The sequence below is a fragment of the Episyrphus balteatus genome, chromosome 2 (genome assembly GCF_945859705.1).
Source record: "Episyrphus balteatus chromosome 2, idEpiBalt1.1, whole genome shotgun sequence".
Taxonomy (NCBI): domain Eukaryota; kingdom Metazoa; phylum Arthropoda; class Insecta; order Diptera; family Syrphidae; genus Episyrphus; species Episyrphus balteatus.
The window spans coordinates 208,512-232,455 of NC_079135.1; the positions used below are offsets into that span (position 1 = coordinate 208,512).

The 23,944-nt window shown below is 27.3% G+C and overlaps 1 protein-coding gene across 17 annotated transcripts in view; it reads right to left on the minus strand.

Annotated features, from left to right (window-relative positions):
- LOC129908502 (gamma-aminobutyric acid receptor subunit beta) overlaps nt 1-23,944 on the minus strand; it is a 33,956-nt gene that overhangs the window by 8,900 nt on the left and 1,112 nt on the right. For 7 of the 17 annotated variants that reach the window (XM_055985034.1, XM_055985032.1, XM_055985030.1 and 4 more), the window contains exons 2-7: nt 22,242-22,938; nt 16,439-16,536; nt 15,913-15,980; nt 6,172-6,398; nt 4,997-5,079; nt 287-424 (exon numbers count right to left, since the gene is read on the minus strand). In XM_055985034.1, coding sequence (XP_055841009.1) covers nt 287-424; nt 4,997-5,079; nt 6,172-6,398; nt 15,913-15,980; nt 16,439-16,536; nt 22,242-22,372 — 745 coding nt within the window. In that variant the 5' untranslated portion in view covers nt 22,373-22,938. Of the gene's footprint in view, nt 1-286; nt 425-1,381; nt 1,520-4,996; nt 5,080-6,171; nt 6,399-14,651; nt 15,633-15,912; nt 15,981-16,438; nt 16,537-22,241; nt 22,939-23,460; nt 23,782-23,944 lie in introns of those variants that run through there. The other 10 variants (XM_055985037.1, XM_055985036.1, XM_055985035.1 and 7 more) reach the window with 6 other exon arrangements.

Genomic DNA, 23,944 nt, shown 5'->3' on the forward strand with positions numbered 1-23,944 from the left:
TTTTCAATTTTTTTTTTAACAAAGATGTTTTTGTTTGAAGAAATAATTATTTTATATACACTTATTTATATTGAATGAAGGAAAATTGAATTTGTTCCCATAAACTACGAGTAGTTAGCCTAAAATATTTCATTAAAGATATTCAAAGTTTTATTTTGATTTTCAATTTTTTCTTTTATTTTTTTTTAATGTTTAAGAACCAAATATCAACATTTTAAATGTTATGAAAAAATTAAAACAAAAATTATACAAAACTCAGAAAAAATCGGTAACCGTCTACAGGTACCTGTGGTAAGACTGATCTCCATAGCTCTCTGCCGATGACCCAAGACCTTAAATTGGGGAAGAGATACCTCACTTGAGACACCGACGGAGTTAGGGCCTTCATTCCATTTATAACGTATGTCTCGCATGGTATATCCAACTGTATCGTTATACGAATTACGATACATTTTTTTTAATTTGATTATGTAATTTATTTTCAGCGATTTATCAGTAGGAAAACGATTCGATGTAGCAGTAGAATTGGTAGTAGTTCATTTTGCAATAAATAAAAATATGCGTAAACAAAAAAATATATCGTGAGACTATTAACACATTTGCATTAAAATTTATTTTTTGTGCTTTAAATAAATCTTTTACTTAATGTATGTATTTATATAATTTACCAAATATATTTTTACATATTAATAGTCTCATTCAGAACTTCATAGTTTAATAATTAACTATTATTACGATTGTTAAAGAAATTTAATATGCAATATCCATAAAACTTACGGCTACTGTTTGTTCTTATTGGCAGTAGTAATTGGCAGGAGTGCTTTTATGTTGGATTGATTTGGCAGTAATAAATAGAGGGCACTTTTTTTTATTATTATTTTCTAAGCTATATAATATATTAATATTTTTGTGTCGGGTGATATTAAAAAAAAATTAAATTAATTAATTAATCCTCATCAAAAGCATTATACATGACCTCGGAGCTACCTCATTACAATAGCAATATATCTAATTAGAAGTTATAAGAACATAATTGGGTATTTTGTTGGCACATTTTTATCTCTATTTGTTCTGTAACATAAGAATGTTTATTTCAAAAAAAAAAACTTTGCCAAAAAGGACTTATTTAAATCCCTATGTTTCATACGAAAAACAAGGTGCAAAAGAAATCAAAATTAAGTATAATCATACAAACTAAAAGAAATTATAGTAACAAAAATATAATTTTAAAATTTCTACGAAAGGTAAAAAGTTACTCAACAAAAAAACTTTATTATCTTGTTCATAAATTTAACTTATACTTAAACATAAAAATTTGAAAAAAAAATCAGGTGTTTTATTGTACTGTATTTATAATTTTGTTTGCAAGTTTGGTGGGTACCTGTGGTTAGGTTAATTTCGGTCGCCCTCTGTCTGTGTCCCAAAACGCGGAATTGGGGTAGCTCAACTTCACTGCTCATGCCAACACTACTCAGTCCGTCTCTCCAGAAATAGCGTATATCTCGCATAGTGTAACCGACTCCAGAGCCAAAACAATATATAAAATAGTGTCATTCCCAATTTTGTGTAATAATTATTATACAAAAACAGTTTCTCATATTTATGATGACAACTTATTCTTTTTATTTTTTTTTATTGTTTAAATATAGGATAGCTATAATATGGACCCTGCTTTTATAATAGAAGAAGTTACAAGTCTGATTATATGTATCTGTAAAGTTACAGAAACGTTTTCAAAGAGGTGAATTTGTTTTTATATTATTATGTTTAAACAGGGTCCCGAATTAAATCTTATAATCACTCTTTACAGCAAATTTAATCTTAAAACATAAAATTTGTTACGACTTCCTCACAAAATGCATAAGTGCAAAAACAAATTTTTTAAGGTGACAAAGCTTAAAATAATAAAATAAAAGAATTATAAGAAAAATAGTAGTTAAAATATTTAATGTAATACAAATAAATAACAGAAGTTTTTACAGAAGTCATTTCAATTGGTAATATAATTAATAGTCCTCAATAATTTACTATTTTACCTATTCATTGTATTTTCATGCCTTAAATCAAATGTTTATTGAAGCATGCATTTTTTGAAAGAAAATAAGATAATAGAGCTAAGCAAACACAACTAAACAAGCTTTTAATGTCTTATTCCATAGATATCATAAGGGAAAGGTCGTAGATCATTATGTAGGTATCCTTTTAACTAAGTTCATATACAGTAGCGAGCAAAAAAAATGCAAACGAAAGAGGTTTAAAGAGTTTTGAACAAGGACTAAGTTACCAAATTTGGTATATTGAAAGTGTTTTATTTACATTAAACAGAGTCAATTTGTGGAATACTTTACTCCAGAACCATTATTTGGTCAAAAGTCTACCTAAATATGCGTTTTTAGACGAACAAAAAAATGCAAATTTTTTTATTGTTTGCATTTTTTTTGCTCGCTACTGTACATATGTGTCTTGTAGAAAAGCTATCAATTTTTTCTTTTTTTTTTGCATTTCATTGATAGCAATAACAACCCAGAGTTTTTAAAAGTATATTTAATTCGATTTTACATTATCGTATTCATAAGGCAAATATACAAAAAAATGCGTCCCAAGTGACATTATGTGAAATGAAACAAATCAACATAAGCTTTTAACAGGAATGTTATATGGACTATATTCAATCAAGTAAAAATTCTAATTCAAATAAATAATATTTGAGTCGCAGTGCAAACACCAGTGGATTTAATTCTTCTGAATTATAAATTTTAAAAAGGTCACTGTGGTGTATGCGTACTTTTTTTGTGGTTAATAAAACTAATTCTTTTATAAGAAAATAAAAGTTGGGTTATCCTGGGCTAACCTTGGGCAAACAAATCAAGATTTTAAACTAACGATTTTTTCACAGGAAAAAAAATAAGAACTTTTTCGGTTTCTGATATGAAAAAAGTTTTTTTGTTCTATCTTTTGAAAAATTAGTAAAATAAAGAAAAAAAAGTTGGGCTTTCCTAGGCTAACGTTGGGCAATCGAACCAGGCATACATTTGATTTACTTTTAAAATTTGTATGTTATTTGCTGAAACGAATGTTTTGTGCAGGTAAAACTAGTAAATAAGCCCTAATTTGACATGTGTTTATTATCAGCTTAAGTATGTTTCGTATTTGCAAATGAACATATGTATCCTAATTTGTATCTCTAATCATTAGTTTCTATTACAATTAACAACTGACGATAAGCTTGAGGTTATATGATGAATGATACATTTTTTGAAATAAGTTAAAAAAAAAACAATATTTTGCTCCTGAGCATTTTCTAAGCACAATAAGTAAAAAAAATGTGTTGTGCTTTTTTTTAATTTGGTCTAAAAATAATTTTTTTTTTAAGAACGTATAAAAAAATTAAATATTCAATTAAAACAATTCATCCAAAAATAGTTGACATTTTTTTTTAAACTAATTTTTTTTTGTGAAAAAATAATTTTTTGTCAGGTTCATTTTTTTAAATTTAAATAATAATGTACAGATAATTTAAATAATAAGGTACATATAAACAAATAAAAGAAAACAAAAATAACACAAAATTTCTCTTTAGCCATTTACTGCAGAAAAGCAATTAAATAAAAACACATGCTTGTTTGACAATATTGACTATCTATCGATTTACGTTTAAAACCATATATTTTTGATAGAAATGTCTAAATTCTGTACGAGAAATATTGGTTATAAATATGCACATTAAAACATTTTAAAAATGATTTAATAGAATTTGTATATTACCTAAATAAAATAATTCTAAACGCATCAACTTTGCATTACTATGAAAAACCTATAGGTACAAAAATATTTCTCAATTTCTTTTATATAAAGAAAAACAAATACAAACAATCTTATGGAGTGTCATTTATCTATCATTTAATCGTTTATGTATATCGATTTCTAAAAATAAAATAAAAATCACTCTGAGTGTAGTTAAGCTCTACTGAAATTAAAATAAGCATGCTTTGAAACTTGACAAAAATAAATATTATGATGGTTTCTTAATTTGCTATTTCCAGCTTCATAAATTTATTATTACTATTTTAGAGAACAATATTTTTTTTTATCGGTGCAATTGTGTTAACATGTTTTGTATAAATAAAACTCAAGCAGTGCATACAAAGAGTGATTGAAGTGTCTGGCTATATTTATAAGGACTAAAACATTATGATTTTTATTTGTTTTGTTTTATTTGATAGACTTATTAATTAAGTGTATATTTTTTATTTCTTAAAAACCAATTTATTGTAAAAATCCTTTGTTAATAGTAGTTACCAGTCGATATTTGCAATCAACCTTCTGCGGTTGCTGTATAAGAGAAGGCGACCGAAAACCAACCAATAAACTTATTATTTTATAATTATTGTTGCTCCTTAAGTATAAAATAAATTTGGAATGAATAATAAAAATTCTCTAGTAGTTTTCGTCGATATATTACTATAGTAGTTAGCTATGTATGTAGATAGTAAAAAAAAAACTAAAAAAAACACGTACTATACTGAGAAAATTTTATGATGTTTGAATTTATTTCTTGGATTATAATTATTAACTATTTACACTTAAGTGTGTAGAAAAAAGAGAATTTATTGTAAATATTGCTACGAGTTTTATGTTTATAAAAAGCAGTGAATTTTAAGTGCCAGTATATATTGAAATTCGAGGTTTTGTTATATAATGCAAATGCTTAACCATTTTCTTATTTTTTTTTTTGAAATATTGTGTACGTTGTTGCTTTTATTTTTGCCATATCTTAGAATAAATAAAAACACACATTAATATAGTTGTAAAGGAACAAACAGCACAATGTCAATATTACAGAATTAATTTATATTCTGAATGAGTTTAATATTTGTAAACATCTAAATTCATCATAGTAAGTTACAAGCGCATTTGATTCTCACATCGATTTTTAGTACAAAAATGTAGCTATATAGTTAGGTATATATTTAACGATCTTACAAAAATTACTTACAGCTCTCAATTTCTATGTGACATAGCTGCCTATCCATAGGAAAATATTGTAGATTCATTGGACATGATGCAGTAATAGTTAATCTAAAAGAAATAATATTCATATGTATTTAATTAGTCACTGTTCAATGTACTAAAATAGAAATCAAGATGGTTTACAATAAAAACAATAATTATAGGTATAACCTGCCGATTTATTTGATGAGGAGATAGTTTGAATTTTTTCAAACTTTTTTTGAAGGAGTTTTTATACTTAAAAAAGTACTATCCCAATAATATTGTCATACCACCTTGTTAGAAATGAAAAAAAAAGAGTGTGTGTACACAAGTACACGCGACTGAAGTTATACTTCACACTCAGTTTATTAAATGAATTTCATTTGATGATATTTTTAGTTTTTATAATTTTTGTTTTATATTATTATTAAAATAATCAAATAGCGTATTTTTATTAACAATCTCAGCTTATGGTGATCTGCAACTTGCAACTTGCCACAAACAACTTGCCACATTCAACTTGCCACATGCGACATGAAACATGCAACTTGCCACGTGTTGTGTGTTTTTTTTTACAGTACTGCGGCGTACTGCATTTTTAAATACTAAAGTACTACCAACTCTAAGGGTGAAACGACAGCCCTGCTGCCCAATTGTCTCGGAGATGGCGATCGCGTCATAATCCCTTTGACTTTCTTGTCAAAAAAAAACAAATTTTCATACCCACCGTCCCATAAGAAGTATAACTTCAAAAAAAGAAGCGCTGTTTTCCTGAAAGGTTTATTCGAAGATAAAAATACGCATATTTACATTGTATACATAGAAATCAGAGTTCTAGTGAAAAAGAATTACGACAATACTCATACGCCACCCTGTTTAAGTTTTTTGATTATCATTAAAAATACTAAAATTGTCAGAATCATTTTCCCTGATTGAACGTTGATTACGATAAAATTGAGGTACATTCAGTTTGTAAAATTACTTTTCCGTCACACTGTATAAATATAAGTTTGGATTTGGTGTGTCCCCTTTTGTTTTTTTTTTTTTTTTTAATTTAAATTTTAGTACATTTTAACATTCAGAAAGGAACACTATATCAGCTTCATAAAAGGAAAAAAAACCTATTTGTAGTTGTATTGTGCTATATGTAAGTATTATTTCTGAATGATATTAACTTACCTTATACTTCTTGTAATTGATCCTGAATGGTGTACGCGAATGAATTCGTTACTGGTTGTTGCTATGTGAAAGTATGACTGCTTTTCATTTACAAAAAAGGTGTCAGGTACCCATATATTTTTGATGAATTCTGATCCAACTGATAATGTTTCAACCCCAGGTCGTTTTTTATACGCTAATCGGGGATCAGTCCAAAATTGGCGGAAGTAAAAGTCCAATGTGAAGTCCTTTAAGTCCACATTTCAATAATTTTTGTTGTTTTTTTTTTTTTTTTTGAAGAAAAAAAAAACAAGACGTGAAATTCAAAATGCAAAATTAGTTCATGCTGAAGATTAGCTTTGATATAAACTAAGAATTGGAAGCTTCAATTTATATAATTGTAATAAGAAATAAAGAAAAAAAACGTCATTAGCCGAAACTAAAATAAAAGTATAAAAAAATAATGCGATAGAAAAGCAAACTTTTATTTTAACTAAAAAACCAGAAGAGAAGAGTTATTAAAAACAAAAAAGATTGAAGTTAGCTATAAAATCGAACTAAAAAAAAAAACAAACGAAAATGAACATAACACAAATTTTAATGGTAGTAATGTCGGACTTTAAAGTTCGTACATTATTGTATTACAATTATTACTTCAAATAACACCGCATGCACCTTTCTTAAATTCTTTTGATATAAATGTTTTCAACCAGAATCGTCCGTTTCTATATTTAAGCTTTTATGCATCATGCAGAACAACATAACAAACATCAGCCAAATAATCAAAGTCTTTTTCAAATACATACGAAATTATATATAAAAAAATGCTCGATTTTCTTTCCAAAACAGTCAACTTAAAAACCAAAGGAACTAAACAAAGGTGGAAAATATTATGTTAACTGTTCTAAGGGCCTTTAAACACAAAACCACTGGAACCTTAAACAGTCCAAAAGATTTTATTTATTTATATTTAATAATTAAGGTTATAACAATAAAGAAGCAATGGTTAAATAAACCACAAGTTATATGAATAAGTTATTTTGAGTAGGTATATATATATACGTATTTATTTGTATATAGTAATATTTTAATGAGAAAAATTAGTTTTTTTTTAGTTTTGAAATCGGGAGAAACAAGACAAATACAATTTATTATTACTGTATAGTTAAACGCATGAATAAATAAAGTCACGTCGTTTAGTGACCATATCAGGTTGTTGTGGCTATATCAACTTTTCCTATGTTGGTTATCTATTAATGGAAATATAAGTTTAAGCTCTAAGAGCAATTTATTTTTTACATTTGGCATTTTGTCTTCATTGTACCAAATTGAAAATTAAAAAAAAAAAAAAAAAATAACGAATATGTTTACCAGCATCTAGAAGAATTCATACCAGAATCTAAAAAATATATTGATTTGGTTTCCACTCGGGTTTTTCGCCAAAAAATGTTTTACATCATAATTAAAATAAAAAATAAATAGAAACAAAATGAAACAAAAAAATGCTTTTTAACTCATAAACAAATATTGAAATTGACTTTAAAAAATAAAATAAAATTACAAATAAAAATGAAAAATAAAAGTTACCTATCATTTATTATGTAAACGATTAAAGGCACACACACAGATAATAAGAAGCACAACAAAACCTATAACGAGTTTGTATGTATTTGTATGTATTTGTATATAAATGTTTGTTCCTGTTGTGAATGTGTCATAAAATGAATTAATTGTAAATTGATTTTACCGAAAAGTTTTATTTCTCAAAAAGATACATATTTAGAACAGAGCTGATGAACAAAATTAATCTGTACCTTTTGTGTAATCATCAAGATTACACAATTATTCCTATTATCATGAACTTTCATGAATCAATAAATTCAATTCTAAGTGGGATTAAGAATTCAATTTTAAGAATTTCAAGAGTTGGAGTTGGTTGGTTTTTGTTTGTTTAATTTTTAATAATATTAAATACATATTTCGAATTTCAAAATATTCGAAGTCTTAAAACAGACGTTTCAAATCATCGAAATTTCAAAAACAAAAATTAAAAACTAGAACTCAAGCCCACTAAGAATTGAATTTATTTCAGCATAACAAATGTATTTATTAATAAATAAGCATTGTTTAAAATTTTGTACAGGGCAACTTTTTTATCAAAATAATAGTTAAAGCTGTTCTTATCTGCTCGGGTAGGGACTTTTATATTTAAAAAAATCGGACCCAAGATAATAAACAAACCGGAGTAATAAAAATGCTAATATACCTAGTTAATAAAGTAAACGAACTAAGAACTTTTTTTGTCTGAAATGTTTAGTTTTCCGGGTACTTTTGAAACAAATCGTCTCAATTTTGCTTGCAAAAAACGAGAAGTATTTAAAAACCAATAACCAGCGATATCTCCTAAAAATAAAAGTGTAGGAAACTGTAGTTTATTTTTTTCTCTTTTCTTTTATACCTATTTATTAAACTCATGTACATAGCTCCCACTTCTTACTAAATAAATCAGAAATGGTACCTAAATATTTTATTATTCGTGCAAACTATATTCGAAAAAAATGCTATGTAAACACGATGATTTGAGGAATCGATTTCGGGTAAATGTACCCAATACTAAGGGTGTCTGGTCTATAGAGAGTAAAACTGCTGAAAGTTTTTAAGCTTTCTGAGAGTTGGTTTTTTTGCAAAGTTACATAAACAACTCTCAAATGAACAGACACCTTAAGTTCCTAGTATTTAACATTGCTTTAAAAAACTTGAATAGCCTTCGATTTTAGTATAATGAACTCAGTCATCAACTCGTCTGTTTAAGGTAAAAAAATTAAATGAAATTAAGCTTACTTTCTCAATATTGAAGAAAGAGTACCTAATGAAAAAAAGACGGTTCTCTAAAGGGAAGATCAAAACATGGACATATTTATATTAAAAAAACGTAAATGTCATTTCGAATGCTGACTTTTAAAAAATAGTTCTACCATGTACTTCTACACGGAGAAAAAAGACATGCTGTAATTAAGTGGAATCTGTATTAAATTAAGTGGATTCTGGTTAATTCTACCAAGAAGACTGCCTTCTCAAAATAAGAAATCTTCTTAATAAGAACGATCCAAAATGTTTGCATAATGAAAATTAAAAGGATAGGAATCTTTATTATTAAGGGGGGGTTTCCATAGCATTTTAATGGAAGATGGTTGACTAATTGTTGTATTACTTTTGCAGTTTATAAGATAATCTTATGAAACGTACTTTTTTGAAAAGGTAATAAACGTACGAATATTTTTGCATCATTTAAATTTTAGAAACATTTCTTGTGCGATTTTTATAAGGGTCGAAAATGATTATTTTCCTGCAAATTTAGATTGAATCAGAATTTTGGTTGGGGCACCGTTGTTTATAAACTTTTTATTTATTTTTTTTTTGTTTTATAATGATCAAATGTGTTTTCATGCAGTACGCGAAACAGATTTTTTTTTTTTTTTTTTTTTTATTAGAAAAAAAGCTTCGTTAATTTGTTGTAATTTCATGTTTTTTTACTCACTCTTCTTAGAATAACTTTACCGTTTATTAGTGTTTTTAGATGAAACAAAAAGAAAACAATAAAGGGAAATTAGGAGAATCCAATAAAATTTCTAAAATTTAATTTGAAGTTAGTTTGAACGGTTAATTTGAAGGAAAGGTTTAAAAATGCACTTTTTTAGCATTTTAGTCGTGGGGCAAAGCGTGATTATTTTTTAAAATGTTTTTGTATTTTTTAATGAGAAGTTAATTAAGTTGTTCATGCAACCCGTTTGCCAAAAAAAAATTTTTTTTTTATTTACACACTAAAAATTTGATTTTAATAAACCAATATTTGCATTCTGTTTTTGAGGAAGGGACAGTCAAAGCATCCACAATTTATTTTTATTATTTTTTTTTCATTATATTTCAAATCAGTTTCAAAAAAAAAATATATATTTTTGCTCACAGTATTTTTAATATAAATTGTTGAAAAAGTGTCTATTTTAGCTTTTTTTACTTTGAAAATTCCATTGATCACGCACACATGAAAATTTAGTTCAAAAGAATGCCACGCATAAGCTGGCGCTGATGAATTCTTTTTTTCTGTTCTTTTCTATTTATTGAAAAAAAACTTGCTCTTGCGCTCTCATTTTCTCGTTATATTTTGTTTTTGTTTTTTGTGTTTACATAATACTTTTTTTTTTTTGTTTCCTATTTCCTCACTCAGGCAGGCAGAAATCATTCATGAAATTATGAAGATGCTGCAGAGAGTAGGTAGATAGTAGATATTTTTTGCAAGATCATTATCTTTTGTTTTCAAAAAGGGTTGTTTTGTTCTTGTTGACTCTTGGGTTTTTTCTAACAATTCATTTCGTGTTTATAATATCGCACCCGCGGTTGCGAGTTGACACTTTTGGGTTTTTTTTTTGGTGTCAGCGAAATTCTTTGCATTGTGTAATATTCACATCGCTCGTGCGGGAATATAGGTAAAGGATTAGATATGTGGTATGCATTTGTTTGTGTGTAAAAATGTGTATTGACATTTGACATGTGCTTGTGCACAATGATTGATTTCTATATTTAGGTTGATTTCTAGGTTGTATTGTTTATTATACTACACTCGCGCGTGCGTGCGGGGTTATATAATATAAATATGTCGTTTTGTTTTTCATTGTCTTTGTTTATATGTTGCGGATTCGGTTTTTTTTTGTAGGTTTGTAGGTATAATAGTTATATTTTCGCGGGGGAATGGGTAAAGGGTTATATAAGTGTATTTGTGGTTAGAATGCACTTGATGGTATTTATAGAAATAGTTTTGAATAGGTGAAGATGCTCAGTATGTTTCCTTAGCAAAAAAAGTTTTTAAAATTACACCTACTGAGGAAACAAGCAAAAAAATAGCTAATGCCTATCTGAATTTATAAATAAAATATCAGTTTGAAAAAATAGATCATTTTTTTTCAAAGTGTTGAGCTTGAAAATTATTTTTGAAAACTTCCCTAAACTTTGATTACATAATTGAAAAATTAATATCAAGGTTTAAAAAAAAGTAACTTATAAGTTATTAATGCTGCCTTATTTTTGTTTCCTAATAATGTATAGGTATAGGTAAATAAAAAACAAAATCGATTCAGTTACGAACTGAGTTCATTGCATTGGTGACTCTAAAAAAATCTTTATTAAAAAGGTGTTGAAAGTAAATTGGATTGATATCGAGTCCATCCTCAAACAACATACACATAAGAACCTAAACGTTCTATATATTGTAAGTAAATACATTTCCATGTCAGCCGGCACGCGCGTGTGCGAGACAAAAAATTTCTCAACGAAGAACAACTCAAAAGTGAGCAAGAACCTGAAAATCAATCCTTCTGCGCATCTACTTATATTTTTATACAAACTACACAAAGGATACTGTCAAGTATATTATATCAATGCACCCATATAACACATCCTCTACCTGCTTCTCCGCTGAACAACTATAATTATTATTATAATGCAAAAAATTTCTCTGATACACAAAAAACTCAAATGCCATCCACAACAGCAACATGGAAACAAGTTTCTTTTTCATTTCAAAAATAAATAGGTATACACTCCAGAAATCTTTCATGAAAATATTGAATTTCAAACCAGTTTTCGTCCACAAACACCATATCCATATAAAGATCTATGTAGTATACCTACATCCATTTGCATGTCACCCCGCACGCGTGAGTGCGATGGCGATCTCACAAAGAGACAATGAATGAAAACCATAACCAACATCCTGAGAGTAAAAAACCAGAGAATTCGATGGCGATAGAGCGAAACACATTCACTAATACACACAAATGCTTTTACATGAGATTTGACTTTGCTGAAAAAGGGAACCCAGTCTTAAGATAAACTTTTATTTTAACCTTTTGTTTTATTGTCAATTATTTAATTTCAATAAGAATGCACATAAAATTCATGATAAATCAATTCATTCCTAGACGATAAACTTAATTGTTTTTAAGAAGAATATTCTGATTGTAATAAAGTGAATTAATTTTGAATTTAACAGATTTAACAGATTCCATTTATTTAAATAAGAAATGCTTTTGTCTTAAGAATATGGGATTTAATAAGACCATAATCTTGATTCTCAGTATCTTATTTTCCTCCGAGCAGTATAATTAATTAATTTTTTAATTATTTTAATTAATTTTGGTGATGGTTATCAGATCAAATTAGCTGATATTTATAAAATATAAGCATGTTGGTATTATTGGTCAAAACTAATATTAATTTAAAAGATTGTCTGAGATAACTGCAGTAAACAAACGAAATGTTATGTCCTGTTGTGATTCGAGTCAAGTATTTTAATATGTGTTAAATATATCACCTTTGTTCTATGTATAACCTAAAACCGTAGAGAAAACTTTATTACAAGTAGCACAAAATAGTATAATTTCGGGAATTATAAATAATTTATGGTTTATTTATCTAATCTTTGTATAAGTTATTTTTTTATTTTTTAAGAAAAATCCTTCTTTATTATGTTATTCTGTGCTACTTGTGATGCTGCATCGCTTGAAGTTCAATAATCAGAAGTTTCGTTATATTCACACCTAACTCTACTCATAACTCTAACTACAACAATATTTAAAAAAATGTTATAGATAAAGATAAGAAACCCGAAAAAAGATATGAAACAGTAGTTGAGAACAAGTAAAGCAATATTCAAAAGTCAGTTCTGTTTCAAACTCAATGAAAAGGTAAATTAAACAATTAAGAATGCCTTAAATATAATTGTTTTTTATATACAAAGTTAAAATATTTTAAGAGATTTTATGGTATTATCAATGAATGAAATGGATGAATTAAACTTTCTCGACACGTTCTAAAAATAAATAAAATCATAACATTTTGGATTGAACAACATAGAGAGCCTATATAAATCTCCTCTACTGAACAATTTTCTGAAGTTTGGTATAATTTTATGCTTGGTTTTTGATTTTCTGCATAACTAATTTTTTTTACTCGGTTGACACTTGGAGAATGGGTGTCATAAACATAATATAGAAAATAGAAGATACCTTAATCCATATTACCTAACCCATATTCCATTTTAGAACAAACATATTTCTGAAGCATTTTTTGAAAATATATCCAACTTCCCAACTATGAACTGTAATGATGAATAAAATATTATAGTGAGAATTACTTTTTATTTGTCATTTGCTTTAAATGTTATGTGTGATGATGTGGGTGGGTGCTTAGCATAAAAAAATGCTAACGTAAAATGAAGCGACAGACTTTTTGCTGATTTGGCTTGATTAATTTAATTGTGTATCTTTTATTTTGTTTAAAGGTGTTTTCTTTTTAAAGGTGTTGAAAATAAGCTAATATAAGATTTGTCTTTTTAGAAAAAAAAAACAAAAAAAAAAAAAACAGTTCCTTTCTTTATAAGACCTTAAGCATGATTGTTATAGGTTATGTTTGTGTGTATTAAATAAAAACACATGCGCGCAACCATAGTATCCGGGGTTGCTGTTTATTGTTTTTTATTTTTTACAAAATTTATTTATTATTGTGAATAACATATACGGACATATGTTTTTTGTATTTTATATTCATACAAAAACATTTGAAATTAGCACACGAAATTTTTTTCAATAGTAATTACTTTAAAGTGAACCAATATAATTATGGACATTTAATTTAATTTGTGTAGGTACATTACAGATATATAATTGAATATACGAGTATTATTGAACACATATGAAACTGAAGCATTCTATGCGTATGCAAATTTAAAAAAAAAACAATATTTTATTTTTGTATTGAAATTCCATAAGTACCATGTTGTAAATAGGTTTTATGTAAGAACTTACACTTTTGGCAAAGTGTTTTCTTGTATATTTGAAAGAATATGAGTCCATTCAATTAATGTACATGAATTGAAATGAAATAGGATGCAAAATTACTTTTACACAGTTAAAAGAATTAAAAATAACTTAAACTTAAACATAAAATCACAACAAAATTGTTTATTTTTTTTACTAAATTATTTAGGTATATGAAATTTAAAAACGAAATGTAATGACGTGTACATTTGAATAAAACACAAAAAATTAAATAAATTTGTAATACTGAGATAGAGAAAGATTTTTGATATAGTAAGAGAGAGAGAGAGAGAGAGTAAGAGAGAAATAGCTTTTGATTAAACAACACCAATAAAAAATCCGATTTAATAAATTGCATTGCTGTTTATGATATGTTAATATGTCAACTGTTAACAAATTTTAAGTTCATTTTATTTATTTAAAATTGTTGAGAAATAAAAATATAAATCATATATATAATTTGAAAATGCGTAGCAATATCAAACAAAATAAAGATTTATAGGTATATCTCATTTTGTTTAATACAACAAAATAAAAAATAAATAAATAAAAAATGTGGTGAAAATGCAATTTAGATTCCTTAAATTGTATATTTTTTGTTAGTTTTTGGTTTAATTGTTACGTATGTACCATAAGAACTTCCGAAACCGAACTGATACTGAGGACATACATAGTGACTCCAACTTCCACAGGAGGACCTGGAACATATACACACGTTTTTTTCTTCTAATTAATAACTTCAAACAGTTTAATTTTGGTTTATAATTGTTGTACTGTTTTAAGGTTTGTTTTTGTCAGAAAAGATAAGTTTATAGTGCTTGCAAATTTTGACACAAGTATTTAGTTAAGCAAATTCCTGACTAAGGGATACAAACAATATAGTATTATTAAACAAATAAAAATAAAAGGTATGATGACGAGCGAATGAAAACCAAATCAATCTGCCATTAAATGCACCTCGAACATACTCGTCAAGAAGTTAACCAGTTGTGTTTTTTTTTTTTTTATTAATAATAATCTTAAATATATGTAGCTGTTTTTTTTTTAGTCTAATACATTATGTCTGGTAAGTGTTCAGTAATTTTTTTTTTCAAAGCGTGGTAAAAAAAAGTCTCCCATTTTAAATTCCTTTAAACACGCAAACTGAATGCAACCTGTGGATGTATTAAGTAGTTTGACTACACCTACACAAAAATCAATTTAGAAAGCAAAACTTTTTTTTTTAGAAAAAGCTATTTTCATTTCTAAAAATGTATGAAGGTAAATGACAACATATATTTTTTTAAAAATTATTTTTTGTGTTTACATTCAATCAGATCCTAACTGGGTTAGCTGTCCTTCATTTATCTTAAATGCATGGCTTTCAAATATCTAGATATATAAATGAAATCAATTAGTTTTAATATTTTTTCTTGTAATATATTTGACCTTTCAAGACAAGGGAACAATGAGGTTAAGGGCATCAAACATGTAAAACATCATTTGTGTGTAAGCTACGAGTTATTAATTCTAAAAGAATATGATAAAAAATGTCTACAATTGTAAGATACAAAAAATAAAACATAAAAGTGTCCCTAAATTTCTTTCCAGATGGAAATAATTATTGTGCCCTCAGGATACTAAATGTAGCAAAATACGTAAAATCATGTAAGATGAATTATACTAATAAAGTGGTCAGTAATACAATCAGATTAAAGACATCAAAAAGAAAAACATCAAAATAATAAAAAAATAAAACAAAACAAATTCAAAACCAAAAACAAAAAATATTTTAATGAATAGATTAACAACTCTTTAACAAAAACCAAAAAAAGTCTAGTTACAGAAAAATCAAGAACAAAAATATGTTTCGTGTATGAACAAGGTAAAAGGTACATGGTCTAATTTGTACCATTTTCACTTCAGACAGCGAGCTGATCGATAGCACATACATGGTGACTCCAACTTCAACCGGAGGTCCTGAAACACGAATAGAGTTTATAGCTATTCTTTCTAATTTTGTTTTGATTGATATTTTTTTTTTACTGCATTCGTTCCGGGAAATTAAAAAAAATAATATATTTCTAACTGACCGTATTGTTTTCGATCTTGAACCATTTAATAAAATTCAATTATTAAAATTAATTTTTAAGCTATATATTTAATGAAATTCCAATATTAAGCTTGCTACATCTTTGATATTCAGATCAGATTTTAATTCTGAATCTATAAAATTAAAACTAATCCAAAAATCCAAACAAATTTTTGTGAGGATATTCTTTTTTGTTTTAATTTTGATTTGAATTATTGTAAAGCCTGTGTAATATTTTTGTAATATTTTCCAATTTATTCGTATTCTTTTTCTTGTTATTTTTTTTTTAATATAAAAAATATACTACTATTTGGTTACTGTTTATAGTTTACGAATATATACATACCTCCATAGTTTGGTCTTACTCTTTTGTCGTAGCTTACACTGAACGAATCCAATATCTCAGATATGTTGACATCGCCCAACATACTGCCCCCACCAGTTCTGAAATAAAAACGAAAAATTTAATTCAAAAAAATATTCATGTTCAATAAATTGGAGAAATCTTAATTTGTATTTAAAATAAAAATGTGTACTTTCTTACAAAAAAAAAAAAAAACACCCTTAAACCCAAAATAATAGTACCTATGAGATTTCTAACGATCATCTGCGACTTAGAGAGGGGGCCACAGGCTCAGGTAGACATTTTCTAGGGGTGGTATCTGGAGTGGTTAGTTCATTTTCTTTGCTTTATAAATTTACAAAGCGGATTCTTTTTCTAATCCAATGAATTGATTTAAAAAAATACCAGCATTCATTTCTACACTGTTAGCAAATGAATATTCGTTACAAGCTTAACAACAAAGTCTTATGCGTGATCTCTGCTTTCTAGCATGCAACTACAAGTAAATAAAAGCTAAAACTTTATAAACTCTCTGAATTCGAACTTTCGTCTTCAGTGGAATGATTTATCGAATTTCCTTTATGACGGTATTGCTGTTACCTTATTCGCATCAAAAATCACTAATGCATTTATGAAATGATTTTAAGTTAGCTGAGAATGCTGCGAAAGTGGCTCAAAGATTCGAAGTGGCTCAAAGATTCAAAGACATAAGCCCCAAATCAGGATTTTTACGGCTTCTTTCTTCGGTACGTTTAGAACACATAATATTTATTTTTTTGAGAAGTTCTGCTAAGTACTCAGCACTCAGGTTGCAGGAAACAAGATAGAGTGCAAGAGAGCGTTGGATCAAGAATAGCTGAAACCACTACTATGTTGTTTTTTATAAACTTTTGAGAAACAGACGGGCTTGAAGTACTTCATGAAATTACGAAAACTTCGACAGAAGTACTCAATTTTCATCAATGTCCAAAATAATAGATGCTTTACAGATCTTTCTTATAGAAAAACTATATATATATATATAATATAAAAAATGAATTTCGATTTTTTTTGACCCACCCTAATATATATATATATATATATATATATATATATATATATATATATATAAAAATATAATCTCTAAAGATTAGAATTTTAATGGAACACCTGCTCAAAATTAACCCACGCCCTATTTATTCTCGAGAAAAGAAAAAAACTATTATTACTTTATACCTCAGAATCACAGTTCTATTCTCAGAGAGACTTTCAGTGAGCTTAAATTCAAGTGATGGAATGTTATGTTTGTATAGAGAAGATTAAGGGAGAGATTTGTCCATTCGCGAACCTTTAGGAGGTGGGTTATAAACCTGCTTTACAACTCGTACGGAGTTAGTATTTTAGTAACCTCCATTAGATTTACTTTAGAATTGGTCCACAGTTTATACTGACGTAAGATACTGCACGAGCCAATAGTGCTAGACATGTCTGAGAATACTGGAATATACCTCGAAGCAATCTGAATCAGCTGAAAATTAAAATTATTTTTATACTTAAACAGTACAGATTTCAACAGATGATAAAAAAAAGTCTTGAACATTTGAAAAAGAATGTTTTATTAATGCAACAAAAATGCAAATTACTACATTCCATAAAGCTCTTGTTGGTTTGATTGAAAGTGGCGCAATATCTCAAAATTAAAAATAATTTCTATAAACAAAAACAAGCGGAGTTTTAAAGTTATTGCTTTCATTGGCTAAGTTTAAAACAAGTTTTATAATTAAAATATTTTAGTTAACGATAACAATTCTTGTTATTCTTGAATAAATTTATAAAATTTAAGATTTCGATTCTTAGATTTCAAATATGATATTAATTTGTGCAAAATTTGCAACATTAAACGTTCACTTACCTGATTTTGATATTAAACTTATTTTGAAAAAATTGCAAAAATATGACTATTAAGTTAGAAGAAAAACACTTTATACAAATATAAACTTAAATATGATCATTCAGCTGAAAATGAGTTTCATATATCATACTAATATCAGTGGTCTTTAAGAAAACTTATCCTTGTTCACTTGTCTCTGTGACGACTATTATTTCTGAAAATCAAACAAGATTGTTTTTAATTGGGAAGGTGACCAATTTTGACTTGCTTGAAAAACTTAACTTGCTACATATATGAATTAATTTATTTGAATTCTTTAGGAGATACGAAAACCACCTGTAGGTAACTAACCACATTACCTATGTATATTCTGAAAAAATGGGTTAAATTAGATAATTCAAAGAAAATGTAAGGCCCTTTATATTCAAGCTGACAGAATTTAATTTATAGTTCAATTTATGAGTATAAGGGCCAGTTTGTTCACAGTCGATTATCTTTTAATCAAGTATTATTCCATATAAAAATCCTTGATTAAAACATAATCTAGTGTCAACAAACCGGCCCTAATTAATATAAGGAAATGGATACTTGTTAAACAAAATTTAGAGAATAAACTTAATTACAAAATTAAAATTAATTTATTTATTAATTAAAAAAAACAACACAAGGCTTAAAATTTTTGTTGTTGTGGAATATTTTTTTCCAGATCAGTAATTCTGTACACTTTATTTAACATTATTATGTAATGAGTTACTTATAACGAATATAGGGCTTAATTTCTCACAACAAATACAAAAAAAAAAACATAACTATTTTTAAAGTTTAAAGACACTAATTAAATAATTCTTAGTAATAAAAAAGTGTACACTCCACCATAACTTTAAGGTTCTGAAAGAATTAAACAAAATAGTGAGGATTTCAATTCTATGGAAACTCTGGAGGTAAATATAATTTCATTAAACAACTAGGAAGCAGAGTCCTTCTTGTTTGGTAAGGAGTCGTATTACTATCATTTTTCCATGGATAATCGCCAACTCTATTTAACCTACCTACTAAAAACCACCACTGGATGACCGTTATGGAACATCCCTAGTATATGTATCTGTCTGCTATCATTTTTACCATGGACAGACGCCAACTCCATTTAACCTACTAAAAACCACCACTGGATGACCGTATGGGAACAGCCCTAGTCAACCGACATAGTCAAATTAAGTTGCTGGTCATGTAATACGCCACAAATAGGTGTTGAGAAGAAACATGATAGCTTTAAACAAATTTGTATATGAACCGCAAACATAATTTTTTTGACTAGGCTTTCATTTAATTTAGGAAGAAAAACTGAACCAGCAATTTTGTGTCTATATTTTTTATTTTTTGAGTGTGTAATTTATTATGTATTTCTAAAAGCTGTTTTTCAGGGATTAAATAAACATTATATTTATATTATAAAAACAATTTTTTTAATGTCTTATGCAAAAATTGTATATTTTTATAATATTTTTCAAAATATATATTTGATTGTGTCTATGAATCATAGCATTCCTATCTCAATAGTAAGTTTGTTTTTTACTGTAAATAACTAATCATTATTGTAAATAACTAATAAGTCATGCTTTTATTTCTTTGTCATAGGTAAATGTTTTCTATAAAAAAAGTAGCATTCAAGATGGGTTGGCAGTGGATGATATTAATTTGCTGTGAGATTTTGAATGTACCAGCTAATATAGTTGGACTGGGCAATCATCATAATGTACTGTTTTTGACTGACGAGAAGTTTTTTTTGATAATAAATCTTGTTTTGAATCATGTCATTCTGCCAAAGATAAGCTTTTTAAAATTCTACAAAATATGACCCATAAAGTCATATACGACTATTTGATTTTTGCTTATTTTTGTGTTCTGATAACCATTTAGTATCAACAAGGTGTCACAAATACAATGACTCGAACAAAATTTGATAAAAGAGAAAATTAGTTGTTCCTTGATATATTGGAATTTTAATTTAACAAAGAAGAGCAAATAAGACTCATTTACTCGGATAATAGATTATTGTTATTTGTTTATTTTTTTTTAACAAATGCCTCTAATTTTTTTGTTTTTTTTTTGCTCCAAAAACCTCGGCTTGTTTAATTCAAATTGCAATATCTTTCGTTCTTAGTTCAACTTTAAAAGCATTTATACTCTTTTAGAAACTACAATAAAAGGGTAAGTTTTTTATATTACCTAATTAATAAGCCATAATAGAGTTTTATTAAACATTTGAACTATTAATTGATTTGTGGTGCAATGGAGTAATTCCTATACCTATACAAAATTTTAATACATTAATTTTTCTCAAATTTAACCAATATTTAAGTGAAAGAATTAAAAAAAAAATCAATTATGAACCGGGGAAGTAAAATTTAAAATATAAAGTAAAAACATGCTATTTCATAGTAGAGTTTTTTTTATAGAAGTTTGTAAGTTTTTCTTTCAGCATATTTCGATTGGACCGTTAATTAAGGGATACCCTGTGCTTTGTTAAAATTCGTTTCTCGAATAGGTTTCTTAAAATGTAGGAATAAGGCTTTTGGAAAAAATTGTCCATTTGAAGGTATTTAACAATTTAATATTGTACAAAAAATTAGTTTTCTTTTTTCAACAAAAGGTCAATAAAGATGCTAAAATTTTATGAAATTATCACAGTTTACACTAAAAAACCGTTATAGTTTTTAAGAATGGAATAATATTCATGTTTGACAAAAATAAAACAGTATTTCATGCTGCCTTGGAAAAAATCAAAACCATTTTGCTTTCATGTTTTATACAGCTCAACACATATACCGGTTACTGGACTTTTATTCCTCAAAATATGAACTAAATTAGGTACTTGATTGATTAACATATATACATATTTAGGTACCTACATACATCCATTCAAAATCATAACCAAATAGGAGCACTCGTACTATAATAGTAGTAAGACTACTGAACCAGTTGTATGACGACTACCTAATCCGATTGCCATTTTAATAGAAAATTAAAGTTTAATATTTTTTTATGTTTCATTTAAAATGAAAGGAATTTGATGCATCACCTCTATATATACTTAATGTATAAATAAGCTACACGATTAACAAAGCTGGTCTATTTAGGGACTTCTACGAGCATGAAAAACTTTGAGTTAAATTAATATTTATGGAGCAGTTTACCTATATGTGGAAGAAAATTACTGACGACAAACATTATTTGTATGTACTCTACAACATGTAGATATGTATAAGGTAAAGGTAAAAGGAAATGTATCTAAAACGACGTTGGGTCAATTGAATATATGTTGGATGTTGGGAGCACCTACATATACATACGTTTATACGCTTTATATAACCTATAGAGAAGAGAGTTTCTTTCGTTGTGTGTGATGGTGGAATAAAAGCTTAGAAAAAGCTTCTTGTTCAATATAAATTAGGAAAAATATCAAATGTTAATGTTTTAAATATTGTAAAATAAATATTTGTCTAACCAAGATTGTATATTCGACTTGAAAGATTTAATTAGCAATTTAATCGGTGTCAAAGTGTAAGAGCTATAAGCTGCTTACATACTTGGTAACTATTTTCCATCGATAAATTTCAAAGGGGTACACTTTATAGATGCTCCTTTAGATAATTCACTTAAGAAGCAAAAGGAGAAGAAGAAGACAAGAAAAAAAAACTTTTTTTCATAGCATGGACCAAGTAGGTCCTTAAGTTGAGTTTCGAGAGATGCTTAAGGGTTTCGAGAGACGCAAGAACGATCATAAGTAGCAGGCTAGCAGGGCGTAAAAAAGAGCTAATATTTTGCATAATATTGACCTCAAGAGGTGTCATTTCTTGTTTGGCTGTTGTTCGTGTGAGTATTTTTGTATAATAAGGCTATAAATTAAGGAATTTATTTTCAAGGTTTTATACTCACGCTGCATCGACTGAAGCCAATTTTTTTGAAGGTTCCTGCAGTATGAAAGCTAGGTTAAATGCTACCCATAGAGTAATTAGTCGAGCTCTTGGCAGCGCTATGCTAAAGTTTTCTATTATCGATTGACTCATTTTATTATTATTATTTGTATCCCTATTGCGTGTTCTGTGTTTGAAAGCGAGTTGAATAAAGTTTGGAATAGAATTGGCTGGAAAAGGGATCTGCCTCAAAAGCCCTTTTGTGCTGATGAACTGTTTCCACTTCTCGATTTGGTATGGCTTGTACGTCGTCGTCTTCTTTGGTTACTCTGTCTCCAACTACGTATCACTGTATCCCTTATACAGTACAACAACACTTTGTCATCCAATTACGTTTGCCCACAAGTTCATCTCACCGCCTGCAGGTTTCTAAGTTTATTTTAGTATTTGTGTTGGATAGGTAGTACCTGGAATTTTTAAAATTCCCCATCTTCGTCTTGTTTTTGTAATCCATTTTTTATCATAATATCACTCTATTTTGTTTTTAAATTTTTTGAATTTGGAATATTGAATTTGGTTTAATTTAAGGTTTATTTTTTGATTTAGTTACATTTGTCTTTTGCACCTGCTTTAATTGCATCACACATTAGATCGATCATCATTTTTTGAATTTTTACAATTAATTAACTTTTTTTTCAGTTTTGTGCTGAAGCTTAACACTTTTTGGAAGAAGAGGGTGATAAACAAAATTTAGTAAAATCAAAAAAAAAAAAAAAAACTATAGAGTTTTCAAAATTTTTCAAACAAAACGCCAAAATTAAATAAAACCTGGGCGGGACACATGAACACAAAATTTATGGTAGGTACCCGATATACATAAAGCTGAGAGTATAGTAACAAAGCAGTATGCGAATAATAGTATTTGTGAATCTAAATTTGGAGCTTTGCAATAACACAGAAAACAGATGAATAAGGTCATAATTATATTTATTTTCTGTGTTTTTGCATTTATTCTCATATTCGTTCGTTCTCTCTTTGTTATCATTCATTTTCATCTAGCCTTTAAAATAAGTATTAACGAAACGACAAAAAAGCTTTATTTATATAAAAAAAAATAAGAAAATCAAAGAGAGAATGTATTATATGATTTTTATTTTAGGAAGGTAGTGGTAATACAAATAAAACATATCAAGGGAGAATAATAATGAAAACATTATAAGAAAGAAAGGCAGTTGGAACACCAGAACACCAAAATGTGGGACTCTTTACGTAGGCATGCGCTTGGCTTTTAAGTTATAACGTCCTTTTTGAAACTGATATCCTTCGCCTTTGATATGAGTATATATTATAGCCAATATGATTTGGGAAAAAATATATATTATTGCACAAAAATCTTTTTTTCCTTTAGATAGAAAAATTGACTGAACAATTTTAAGGATAAGGAATTATAAGAGTTTTAATTTTCACTTTATTTTCATTTTAAGATTTGTTTTCTCATTGAAAAAATTGCAATTTTTTTTTTCACTTTCACTAAGTATGTAACTTTTTAAGATTGAAAATTTGATTGATAATTTTTAAAGTAGAAATTTTTTTTATTCAATAACTAAAGAAATCCATTAGAAAAACCATATTAATCACTTAATTATAAAATCTTTCTTTTACTGAAGACAGATTTTTTCATTTAAAGGAGTTTAGCTTTTTTCACGGTTGGATTATCTTTTGGAT